Below are 13223 nucleotides of genomic sequence, written 5' to 3'. Positions count from 1 at the left end.
TTCTATAAATGGAAGACTGTAGTGTTTATGTCCAGCAGGTGCCACTGTATAATCTAGTCTAACTTTCCATACCTAAGAGATAATGGAATTTCACCAAGTTTTGTCTATAATGAGCCCAAGAATTGGTATTTTACTGTAGTATAACTTCCAAAAAGGCATCCATCTTAATGTGGAGATGCAAGAGATGAATGTTCCATCATTTCTTGCATATTTAATCACCCTAACTGTTAAAAACATGTGCTTCACTTCCAGTTTTAATTTGTCTGGGTTTAATTTCCAGCCATTGGTTAATTTTATCCACTTGTGTCTCCTACATTCAATGTGAAAAAAATGGTGCATGTCAAATTGAGAAATATGTGAAAAATATGGGTGTTAATAACAGCATTCATGCACAACATTGGACTGAGAACTGTGGTGGCATGTCTGCATGTCTCCAGCATAATCCCCTGTTTTCACTCACTACATCTTTTTGAAACATGAGTATTTTGGACTGAAATTCTGCTCGTTCCCTCATAAAAATGAATCTTCTTGAGCAGGTCTGAGCAGAATGCTGGCAGCTGTCATTGAATTATGGAGGAATGATTAGAAGAAACAGTTTTCCCCACAACTGCCCCCCACCATTCACCACATTTTTAGATATGACTTGAATGAAATACAGCTGACATTTGACACGCAAAGCTTGACAGAGGCATAATCTTCTGGAAGCATGTGCCTTTGTTATGTTTTTTTGAGGTGAAGATTGATCAGTTGTTTATATCCACGTTTTGAAGTGTGCCTATCATAACACAAATTAAATGAACAATAAAAAAATTAAAAACATATGCAATCATAAATAAAATGGGACCAAATATCAACAGTGACACAAAGAGCACTCTCCAGTGGGTATTATAACAGAGTCCATCCTCACCCCACCCTTCCTGTCAGGAAGAGCCTGGGTAAATAGAAAGGCTTTCTAAGAGCACAGAAGGCCAACAAATGCAGCTTCTATAGACTGAGTCTGGCAGTGAAAATTTTCAAGGACGTTTTACTGACGTCCTCCATCTGCCATTGATTTGGAGATACACAAGTCAACAAATGTCACTTCAACTGCTGTGGTTTTAAGTGATGAAGGGTGAAGGTCTTAGAAATAGTTTAGGTTGCAAGTAGAGGTGCAGCAGTTTGATACAGGATGAATGATCTCATTTCTTGGGGTGGACCACAGAGAAAAATCAATCTGTAATAGATGTAAAGGCTTCTAGATAACAAAGTCGTGTGGGAAGGAGCTTGCTGAATAGGTACAGTTGCATCTAATTGAGGTACGTATTGGGAGGGCAGTGCTATGAATGTTTTTGCAGGTAGGAGAAAGGGAAGACAGACTGGCATTTGAGTGAATCATGGGGGAAAGAAGAGGCAGATCTGGGCTGCCTGTTTAAGTTAAAAATCTAGTCTTAAAGGCTTTTGTCATGTTTGGAAATTTTTCACATATTTCTGACACCCTTGAAGTGGAGTCAAAGCTCAGATCCACAGCTCTTCTTTCTCCCTGCCCCCTCTAGAATAGAGTAGTGTGATTCAGCTTAAATTAGGTGTTGTTTTATTTCTACCCCTGTGAAAAATGAAAAAGAATTCAGATTCATCAGGTTTAGCTTACGACTCACTGAGGGCAGGTAGTGCTACAAATTATTAAGTTTCTCTTTAATCAGAATACACACTGTTTAGAACAGGGACCAGATCTTCCCCTGTCTTTATAAAATGCCTACTGTAGCAAGCCCCTGAGCTTGATCAGGAAATTTCAGTGCTGTCATAATTCAGGCAATAATAATAATGTAGTAGTACTGGGCAAGAAACTCTAAAACCAAAGTGCCTCAGATAATGTTTGAACTGATTTGCGGTTTCAAGTGGAAACCAGTTGAAGCTGGATTGTATGAAATGGTTTCAGCCCATAATCATCCTAGCTATTACCAAGTTTCTTACTGGGTTATAACTTTATTTAAATTCAGTACTCGACGTAGAATAGAGACGGTGCCGAATCTCTCTGAAGAAGTTCTGAGGCAGATGGCCTCATCACCTATATTCCCAATCCAGCAGAGTTATTCTCTGCTCTAGGCTCTAGAGTCCCCCCATTCCGTCTGAGGGTAGCATTTTAGACTTACTCAAATAATCAGGAGATTTGTTGTTGACTTCAGCAGGTTTGGGATTTCAGTCCTGGAGATATAAATCTGTCCTACCCGCTCAACAGGGCAGAACATCTGTTGTTACTTGTTATCCCTACCTACGTGGTGGGAAACGTCCTCTCACATAGATGAGATATTCAGTCTCCTGTACTTGAGTTGTGCTGCATGGGAAGTATGATAGACTCAACACTAATGCTTTACTAGAACAACTTACCAATAATGCACAGAGGTTACACTGCTTTTTCTCATGTCAGAAACGTAGAGAAGGTAACAGGAGAAGCAGCCAACACTGCTTTTTTTTTTTTCTTTTAGTTGATATTTAGACCAAGAGTGTGTTATCTTTGGTAACAAGGTGTAGGACAGTTTCCAAGTCATCATCTTTTCATCTGAATATTTAATAAGAGGTGTCGTGTATCAGAAGGCTTGGCATAGCTCTTTGAAATCATGCTGTGCTGTGCTCTCATTGCCTGAGATAGCTGGAACAGCTAACTAGAGAGAGAGACTTGCCTGCAAAGACTTTGAACAGTTATGCAGAAGGAGACAAATGGATATAAGATTAGTTTAATTTAGTTGTGGGGCGTGTATGCATGCTGGACAGCAAGGCTGTTCTCCAAGGGTGGAGAAACAACACAGGCCAGCGTGGATCATCAGATTTCCATCTGTCTGATATACAGAGCTGAAATCTTGGATTCATACTTTTTATTACTTGTTTACTCTTGGTCTAAAGAATGTCAAAAGATGTAGGCAAGTGGAAGATAAGCTCTGAAGAGCTCCCAAATTGATTTTGCTTGTGATGGGTAGCTAGGGAGAGCTGTGACAGTGGGAGAGTGAGGGTCAGTCTTCCCACTCCCAGTGGAGGATGCATGAATTCATGTGTCTGCCTGTGGTTTACTTTCTGTGTGAAATTAGTTTGACACCCTAGGCAGCAGAGGAGGAGGAAGCTACTTAGATAACGAAGGAAAAGAGAGTGATATGCCATCTGAGTTAGGGTGAACAAACTCAGTGCATGAGGACTGAGAGGATGGTGAGATGAACACTGTAGTCAGAAGAGCATATTTTTCATGAGCAGAAATGGCATTTGTCTAACTTGCACCATCTTTCCTATGATTGAATTTCTCATGGAAAGTCAATGGCAGTTAGGGTGATTATGTTGAATCGTTTAATAAATGATCCTGCTGTCAGTTTGCTCACAGCGTGGTCATTAGCCCATTAATTAACATAGCCAACCTGAACCTGCATTTTCAGCCTACTCTACTGTCTGTGCGGCTAGTCAGGTCCACTCCAGCAAAGCTTGTATTTCTGAGGCAAGCAAAACAGCCTGTAAAAATACAGTCTGGGAAGTAGTGTTAACATAATTGTAAAGAAAATATAATACAGATCTATAAAATACTGCTATTAGTTGTTGATACGACTATTTCCAGATTATTGGGGATGTTCCATGCATCCATGCTAGTGAACAGAATTGAATACTTAAGGTGATCCTTATGGGTGGAGCCCATATCTGGTGTACTTGCTCACTGTAGGAAACCGCTGTGATATGCAGTGAGGCAGTGGATATACTTAAAAGGATATTGAGAGAGATTGTCAGCTTTCTTAACAGCTGATCTATGTGATAAGTGTCCAAGGACAGGAAATACATGTCTGTTTTCATTTGACTTATTTAATGGGTACCATTTTGTGGGAGTTTTTTGCTTCGGGTATTTTTTTTTCCTTTCCTTTTTTAGTTTTCTGTGCAACTAGTGGTTTTAAAAAGGCATTTTAAAGAGGCTTTTAAAAGCGGTTGTTCTCTTTGCTGTGTAGGAGTGTTCTGTGTGGGTACAGAGAGCAGGATAAACTACTTCATCCTCCTGTTGTCTCACTGCAAAGACAAATCCTGAGCCATAGCACTGGGAATCGACTCAGTCATGGCCATTATCCAGCTGCCACAGGCTAAGAGCAGCATGCCCTCTCCTGTGCCCTTACATTTGGAGTTCAGAGCTAAAAAGATCATAGGCTTCTTGCAGCCAGAACATCTTACTAATGAGTGGGCTTTCTGTGGTCAGTTTGCTAATGCAGTTTTATTCCAGAGACAGTCTCTTTCTTCTGCAAATTAAAGACCCCATTGGTTTATTATTGTATTCATATGCTTTCTGTTCTAGAACTAAATGAAATGTTGATCCCCCTTTAAATTGCTTACAAATGACAGGAAGTGTTTTTCCTTGCCTTCCCTGCGTTACCTCTAGTGCTTTTAATTTGTCTCCTTCCTTTCTTCCTCTTCCCCCTACTGTGATTTTTCATGGCCATGCTGCTCATGGTTTTCACCCTCTCTGAGAGGAGCTGTTTCTACAAAGAAAAGGTTGCAAGCTCTTGAAGTGGAGCATGAAAGTAGCAAATCAAATCCTTCAACGCACTGAGGATGAAAACGCTGTTCTAGGTCTGGCAACTGGCTCAGCCATGTTGGGTTTTTAACGTCCATTTTTGATTTTTTAAAGCAAAATTGGGATAATTGAATCTCTGCTGAACCGATACTTTCACCCTTCTTTCAGCAAAGGAGAAAAGGAGTACCAGAACAAGGTGATGGGAGAGGCTTGGACCCAAAGAGTCTGATTCACAACTAAATCAAGATGGTTTAGTTGCTTTTAATGTTAAAATATTCTTTGAAATGCAAGCTTTAACTGTGCTTGTTTTTACTCGGTGCAGAGCTCTCTTTTTTTCTCTATGTGCATTGCTGTACAACTAACTTAAATGCATGACTACGTAAAGAAGGGTGACTTCTTAACCATTATGTATTACACCATTGCTGGAAGTAAAGTAAATGAATGTCCTGACTGGGTCTGGCACGTGTTAGCTTCCTATTTCACTTTCCCTGCACAAAAAGCTAAGAGGAATGCAGGCCTTTCCCTTTATCTCACACAGTAATAATGCACCTCAGCAAAGATTTGAATGGACCGCAGGATTATTAGGATTGTAATGTCTTGCTTTCCTTTTCAAGTAGGATGAAACCAAATGTAATCATCTGTTGGGTTAGATGCACACAATGGGTTCTCAGCCGTAGGCTTTCATCACAGCAGCGATCTTGTATGATTTGGCCTGGCAGGGCTCCGGGCTCACAAAAATTTTGTAGGTGTCAGATGTCTGGCACTCAGAACCGACCACTGAGAACCGTTGTCATACTTGTGTCTCCCTGCTTTCTAGTCTTTCAATTTTAGAATATTGCCACCTTTTTCAGCGTGTGATAGAGGAGGCTAATGAAAAGCTGCTTGCTAAGTCCAATTTCGGTTATGTGGGCTTGAGCGATAGTCTGCTCAAATGCTGCTGTGTGCATTCTGGCAGGATCATGGTGCAGTCTAGCAGGATGTTTACTCAGCTACAGAGCTGGGCTTTTATGGTCTTGGTATTTTCTAGGAGCAAACTGACAGTGTGGTGTGGCTGCTGCCTCCACTGTGACTATTTTGTCAAGTTCATTTCTGAAAAAGAAAAAAAAAACACCAAGCTTTGAAACTATGTGTCTCAACTTCACAGCATATTTTGTAAACAGCATATGGAGCAGCCACTGCAGCCATGCTTACTGTGCTCTGGTCAACTGCTTTTTGTAATTTTTCAGTCACAGTGTCCTATATGCTATAGACCCTTTGTTTCCCTATCCCTAATGCTCTGTTGCAGGCTGTCCTACCAGAGAAATGATGATGATGAGGAAGAAGCCGCCAGAGAACGTCGCCGACGGGCTCGACAGGAGAGGCTGCGGCAAAAGGAAGAAGGAGATCTATCAGGAGAAGTAACGGAAAAATCAGAAGTTAATGCCCAAAACAGGTAAATGTCTGATGATGTTTACTGACAAGTCAACAGTAATTTTTGTTCAGAGTAAAGAAGTATCTTGAAGAGGTCTGATTTGCTACTTAAAGCACCAGGTTTGGCCATCCTTGCTCTGAAAAGGACCTAACACTGTGAGGAGTGCCAATAGCTGTGTCTACACAGTGGGGTGGGAGCATCACTGAAGCTGGGCTTGAGGCCATGCTCATGACCCATTCCCAGGGTGTCCTCAGGGCTGTCTGTGGTGTAACTCAGCTGGGGCTCAGGGAGGGAAACACCTCTGCATCCTGCTGTCAGATTCCCTCAGGCATGACTGCATCTGGCCTCACAAACCTCCACAGCTTTTATCCTGTTTATAGGGGCCATGGTGTCATGGAGCCCAGGCACATGGGATTGCTGGGCACCCAGGCCTCAAGTTGCAGCTGAAACATGCCTGCAAGGTGCTGGGTGTGAGCGCTAGACCTCAGTCCTCATCTGGCATTGTCAGGGTTATACAGCTATAAACAGCAGAAAAGCTTATGGAGTGAGGTGCCACTTGTCACAAACTGAGTGGGCAGAGCTGGCCTATCAGTCTGTCCATCATTTATTCAGTTTCACATAGTCACAAATAATGTATCCAGATTTCCAGTAGTCATAACACAATTGATAGAAGAGACCAGAAATAAACATTGTGATATCAAGATAATAGATACTGAGCACAAGTAGCATTCTATTAAAGACAGGAAGAATGGATATAGATAGGAAAACAGCTACATTTCTGATTGTAGATTATAATCTTTTTCCACAATAGAGGGAAAAAAAAGCTAGAAAGAGGGAAGAAACCTGCACACAGGAGAATTAAACAGCTGAATTTTGAAGGAGCTAAAAAACCTACAGGGACTGAGAGCGAGATCCAGTCCTGATACCTACAGCTGTTGAATAACATGTCTTAAATTAGGTGCTGTGCTCACTCCATTTTCTAACAGATTATTGTTCCTGTACAGACAATTACAACCTCACTGCACCCTTAATTGCCAGGCTATCCTATTATGGACTGTATCTGTGGATATTGTTGCTGAACAGGAGTAGCTTCTTGTTGCTAGAGAAGTTCACTGAAGTCAGAAAGTATCTTGCTTGTGTAGCATCTTAAAAAATTTTGCCTGGTGGGAAGACTGTGCATAAGACATGTACACCTCAGGCCAAGCTGAAGGGGGCCTTAAAGCAAGCTAAGGTCTTCCAAGTATTCTGCTGCAGGGTGCAGAGGGGGAGGATGAATTTTTCAGGGCTGTTCACATTTCAGCTGCTCCAAGTGTCAGGGACCGCTCTAGTGCCTACTGAGGTCAGTAAGACTCCTGGGGACTTCAGCGGCTGTTGGAGCTGGCCTGGAAGGGAGTCTTTCCAGGCTCTCACATTGTGAAACACTGCATTCCTATACATGTAGAAATGCCGAAATTAATCCCCGGAACTATTTTGCTAAATTTTGAAGTATGCAACCTGTTGTGTTTTCAAACCATGGAATGATGTTACACCAGGCTTTTTTTCTAGAAATAGCTAAGCGCATACACTGTTAGAAAGACTTTTTTTTTTAAAATGCAAAATTGTCACTTTTATGTAGTGTGGCAGAAGAGGAAACCAAGCGTACTACAACCACAGGGGGAACAGATGACGAAGCTGCGTTGTTGGAGAGACTGGCAAGACGGGAGGAGAGACGCCAAAAACGTCTACAGGAAGCCCTGGAACGTCAAAAGGAATTTGACCCCACGATCACAGATGGAAGCTTGTCACTGCCCAGCAGGAGAGAAGTAAACAATGTGGAAGAAAACGAGACCATGGGGAAAGAGGAAAAGGCTGAAACACGCCGAGGACGCTATGAGATTGAGGAAACGGAAACGGTTACCAAATCGTACCAAAGGAACAACTGGAGGCAAGATGGGGAAGAGGAGGAAAACAAAGAAGAAAAAGACAAGGAGGAGGTACAGGAGGAGAAACCGAAGGAGGTCCCTGTAGAGGAAAATCAGGTAGATGTGACAGCAGAAAAATCCACAGATAGAGAAGAGGTAGTAGAAACAAAAAATCTAGCTATAAATGCAGACGAACACAAAGCAGAGAATGATACAAATGCTGTGCTGGAAGGGGAGCAGAGTACAACTGATGCTGTAGATAAAGAGAAGTTTAGGGATGAGGAAAAGGCTGAGGAAGAACAGAAAGCAGAAGAAAGGGAGAAACATGAGGCAGAAGAAAGGGAGAGGTTAAAAGCAGAGGAAGAAAAGAAAGCAGCTGAGGAAAAACAGAAAGCAGAGGAGGAAAAGAGGGCAGCTGAGGAAAGAGAGAGGGCTAAGGCAGAAGAGGAGAAGAGGGCAGCTGAGGAAAGAGAGAGGGCTAAGGCAGAAGAGGAGAAGAGGGCAGCTGAGGAAAGAGCGAGGGCTAAGGCAGAAGAGGAGAAGAGGGCAGTTGAGGAAAGAGAGAGGGCTAAAGCGGAAGAGGAGAAAAGGGCAGCTGAGGAAAGAGCGAGGGCTAAGGCAGAAGAGGAGAAGAGGGCAGCTGAAGAAAAGGCTAAGCTAGAAGCAGAGAAATTAAAGGAAAAAAAAAAGATGGAAGAAAAGAAAATAGAAGATAAACAGGTAAAAGAGAAGAAAGTACAAGAGGAAAAACCTCAAGCAGCTTTCCTAAGAAAACAGGTACAGTAAACATTTTGCACCAAAATAAGACACCTGTGGTTTGTGAGAAATGTAATGCAAGGAAAAAAAAAAAAAAAGATTGAATTGGAATTTCCTCACAGATCTATTCCTGCATTGAAATGACTAATATTCGTCTCTCTCTCTTGCTCTCTCTTTTGAAAAATAAAGCTCCTTACTTCTGCTTACTAATAATGCAGTGCACAACATGCCTGACCTCACTCCGTCATTCAAAGAAAACCTTGCATGTTCAGACCTCTGCATGGTTTTTTTGCTGCCTTTTTTCTGAGCTGCTGTAAACTGGCCTAATGCAGTAACACATGAGGTAGAGGCAGATGCATCTTGGCACAAAATATTATGAGCACCTGGTAAACTATGCGAGGAACGTGTGTGTTAAATGCAATCACAAGAGAGGGCTCTCTGCTGGGACATGTGAGCATGATGCCACACAAGGGAGAAAGGCCCAGATGGGGGAATGGGAGCATTTGAAGAGGGTGGAGGGAGCACAACTGCACACGGAGATGTGGGCACAGCAGCATATGATGGAGATGTGGCTGCACACAGGATTGGTACATGAACACAATGTGGAGAAATAAAAGTGCAAACAGATGCAATGTTTTCATATTAAAAAAAAAATATTAAAAACCCAAAAACAAAGGGGGAAGAAAAAGAGGTTAAAGTGGAAGCTAAAAAGGAAAAGTTACCAGATGAGAAGCTCCGACCTACCTCCAAAAAAGATCAGGTAACTTGTAAACCATTGATTTAGATGTTGTAGGGAAACTCGAGATAAGAAAATAAATAAGGGACCTATAACTGAAAGTTGCTTGTTCAGCAGAGTACTTAAGCATGTGCTTCACTTCAAGAACATGGGTAATCCTCCTGAAATAAATAGGGATGAAGCTACTTATGTGGTTAAAATGAAGTAAATGCTTAAGTATTTTGTTCTTTTGGGGCTTTAGAACCAAATCCTGTTTGTCTTAGAACAAACATTTCAGGAAACTCAGTTTGGTCAATAATGCAAGGATGGTTTGCACCCTAGGGATGAATTTTTCAGGACTGTATCAACTAATCATCCTTCCCTGGTTTCCTCCCACTTTACTGTGAACTTTTTCCCTATGACTGAGATCTACTCTTACAATAATAATAATAATAATAATAATAATATAGGCCCTTTGGCCGCCTGACTGTCTTAACTAATGATTTTCCCCCAAAGTGCAATGCCCTATGGTATAAACTGTGCATACCCAAGATTCTTCTTTTGTTTTAAAGAGAAAAATCTACAAAATTTACTGCATTGCATTTCTACTGTAAACACAGGAGCTGGTGCTATGGTGTTTTACTGTATGGTAAGTAAACAAGATTTGGGGACCATTTACTCTTCAGGTTACAGCTAGACACAGGGAGCCATGTTCAATGTTGTGTAGCAACTGTGCTTTTGAGTCAATGCAGCGGGTACCAAATACCCCCTGATTCTAATCACACATTGAGACTGGTCAGGGCCTTGGAGGTTTGGAGCCATTTGGTTTCAGCCAGGTCTGTGTGGCTTAAAGGGAGCCACAGCACAGACGTCAAGTAACAGGCAGCTTGCTGCCTGTCCAGCTGCTTGGGAGCATTGAGGGTTGTAGAGGGTCCGGTCCAGGGTCCTTGGTTGTTGGATTAATTCTGAACATGCTGTAGATGCTTAGCTCACTCTCAGAGAGTGATGAAGGCAAATCATGTCACAAGGTTTTATTTCCAGTTGCCTGGCTTGATCATCCAAGGTATCATATTTTGAGTAAGGTACACATGAGATTGAAAAGGCAAATGAAGTGATGAAGATGGTTAGAAGAAAGGTTCCTAATGAACAGGGAGAGATTTGCAATACTAGAATAAGTTACTCTGGAAAGAGAAAGAGTTAAATGAGACCTAATGGAGATGCTTCAGAATAGTGCACTAGAAAAACTAAACAATCACTCTAAATTAACCCGATTGCGAAAGCAGAGGAAAGAGCTGCGCAAAAAATAAGGGATGGATTATATTAAGAGAGTTCTTCATAACATAGAATCTGCTTGTAATATTCACTGTTGCACACAATCTTTGAATATTACAAGTAAATGTAAAAAGGAGGCTGGAACAGGCCACAAATATTGATTTTGGGGGGGACTTGAGACACAATCATCCTGCTTGTGTTTAGGTGGAGCTCAGTCAACTCTCACTGGAGCTGTCATCATGCTTTTAAACCGTAGCCACAGGGCTAGATTATTCCAGGAAATTGGTAAGACTTTTAGAAGTGACTTGCAATTTTAGTGCTTCCATTTTTGAATGGTCAAGCTGAGACAATTTAAGAGCGTCCCACTTTTAGTGTAATGCTGAATACCCATCCATTGTAAGCTAAATCTTTTGCACGTGTATCAAGCTGAGCATTCAAAGTGTTTTGCTCAGTTTTGAAAATCTCAGTTGTTGCTTCTTAGCTTGTGAAGAAAAATTGACAATCTCAGACTCCAAACCAAGTCAAGATCAGGCTCCTGTCTCCACTCCTCCCCCACTCTTCAAGGACATACAAATTCAATGAGGCCTATTTCTGAATCATATATGCAGTTAAGAGGATGGGAGTATATCATGAACAAGATCCTGGAAGAATACAGTGTATCTACATAATCAGATTTTGCTTTTGCATTTGTGCAACACAAGCCCATGTCCTTTCTTAAGGTGACCAAAATCTAGCCCTTAAAGTTCAGGTTTTGATCAAATTAGCAAGCAAAATCTGTCTCCTTTTCTGAACTGCCCCACAATTTTTGGTTCTCAAAAGTGGCCTGGAAAGTTTGTAAGAACAAGCTTTCTCATGATGTGAGACTCCTGGTATTTCCTGCTTCCAGTTTGGCTAGACGTGCCGCAACAGTTGTTTTTCTCATGGTATTTGGGTATGGTAGTTGGCTCTAAATGGAAGCCCTAGACCCAGATGCCCGCAGCTTTTAAATCACCAAGTAATTGAGCCCAAATAAGGAATCAAGTTTGCCAAATGACCCCAACCTCAGTAACTGATTCACTGCGGTCTGAAGGTGTTCAAACTCTCTGGATTTAGAAATCTCAACTCTCAAATATTAGCATAACACCCTAACAGGAAAGAAGCAGCGTAGACAAAGATTAAAATATAATTAAATAAAGCTGGAAATTAGCTAAACATGCTTTTGGTCATGTTCTATCTTGACTTGATGGTCAAGATTTGTGAGAGCATGTGAACTGTTTTCAGTTCAGGTAATACCACCTGTCTACTCCAGCTGGAGTCAGTGTAGTCCTTTTTACTGAATTCAGCAGAAGTTGGATTAGCCTGTAATTTAGGGAAGCAGAGACAAGGGAAAGTACTTTTTCTGTTGCCTGCCTTTGGAATGGGACATAATGGTTTCTGCTTCTGTGCTGATCAATCTCTGTTTTGGCATTAAAATTAGTAGGAGAAGGATTGGGCCCAAAAGCTGTGAAATGTTTCTGTAATATCTTGTTTTATCATCTTTTTGAATAAAGACGCCAAGCTGTATTAATGGTTTTCTCAAATGCAGACACATTACCATAAATCCTACTGGCTTCTGAAATGCTATTTCCTAACCTATGAATTTTTAAACTGTATTGTTTTAATATTAGTTTTCTCAGTGATTTCAATTAAGATGTAAGAGATATGACCCTCCCCAGTGGACTTCAATACATCAGGCAGCTGGAAGTATTGGCTTTTTAATGAGACTTAGAAAGGTCTTGATGAAAATCTCAGCAAAGGAAATCCTATGCTTTCAAAATCCCAACACAGACATCCTGGCATGCGAAATCTTGCAACAATCAACGTCACTGGTTTCAGTATCACCCTGACTGGGACTGAAGGGTTAGGAGATTGCTAACAGGCAGCAGAGTATTTTGCTGTGAACATGATCACTAGCTACATCTTACCCAGATTTGGGAGCACCCAAAAGATGTTACTGTCTGATAGCGTTTATTAGGCTCAATGAATAGCCCTGGTTGTCTCAGCCCAGCTCCTAGAAAACAAAAAACCATTCCTTGAGGCTGCTACTAATAATGGCCTTGTTTGCTAGCAGTTATAGCATCATGGCCAAAGAATGCACGGTCATGGAAACTGAACTCCCCTCTTGTCCCTCAGGGTGCTTCTGCCAGGTCGTGGCTAAAGCCCATTGGCCGGAGAGGGTGGGAGAAATCTGCACCGCTGCTGCCTGCTCTCAGGGCAGAGCAAATGCCTCTGTGGGTTGTGTCCAACATCCCTCACCAGTGGCAAATTTGCTCAAGTAGTTTAACCACCCAGGACTCACTTGTAGCGTGTGCCATCTTGGCATTGTCCGTCATATCAGTTTCTGTGAGCAAGCAAACTGGCCTCAGGTAAAGTCAGAGGCTGACCTTGGGACTTCACTCAGCAGCTTAATTCAACGCCTTAGGAAGATCTTGACGTTGAAGATTCTGAACTCATCCTTTGTTGGTGAAGATATTACATCTCCAGAAGTTCTTCTTTGATGAGGAAGGATAGATATTTGATTTGATTTGGGGGTGTGTGTGTGTATTAGTTTTTTATTTCAAGGTGCAGCTTGGAACACCATAAAAGCAGTTGTGTTGCAGACAGGACTGTTATGGAAGTTCTTTTTCTTTCTATTTAGCAAAT

The 13223-nt window shown here is 41.7% G+C and overlaps 1 protein-coding gene across 5 annotated transcripts in view; it reads left to right on the top strand.

The window, feature by feature from the left end:
• The window catches only part of CALD1 (caldesmon 1), a 198109-nt gene that overhangs the window by 159803 nt on the left and 25083 nt on the right, over nucleotides 1-13223 (top strand). For 4 of the 5 annotated variants that reach the window (XM_050915438.1, XM_050915440.1, XM_050915439.1 and 1 more), the window contains 3 exons: nucleotides 5793-5939; nucleotides 7534-8596; nucleotides 9252-9335. In XM_050915438.1, the coding sequence (XP_050771395.1) occupies nucleotides 5793-5939; nucleotides 7534-8596; nucleotides 9252-9335 (1294 nt within the window). The remainder of the gene's footprint in view (nucleotides 1-5792; nucleotides 5940-7533; nucleotides 8597-9251; nucleotides 9336-13223) is intronic. The other variant, XM_050915442.1, reaches the window with a different exon arrangement.

Source organism: Gymnogyps californianus, chromosome 1 (genome assembly GCF_018139145.2).
Source record: "Gymnogyps californianus isolate 813 chromosome 1, ASM1813914v2, whole genome shotgun sequence".
Lineage (NCBI taxonomy): Eukaryota > Metazoa > Chordata > Aves > Accipitriformes > Cathartidae > Gymnogyps > Gymnogyps californianus.
The sequence above is the reverse complement of the archived record's forward strand: the minus strand, read 5'-3'. Positions and strand labels throughout refer to the sequence as shown.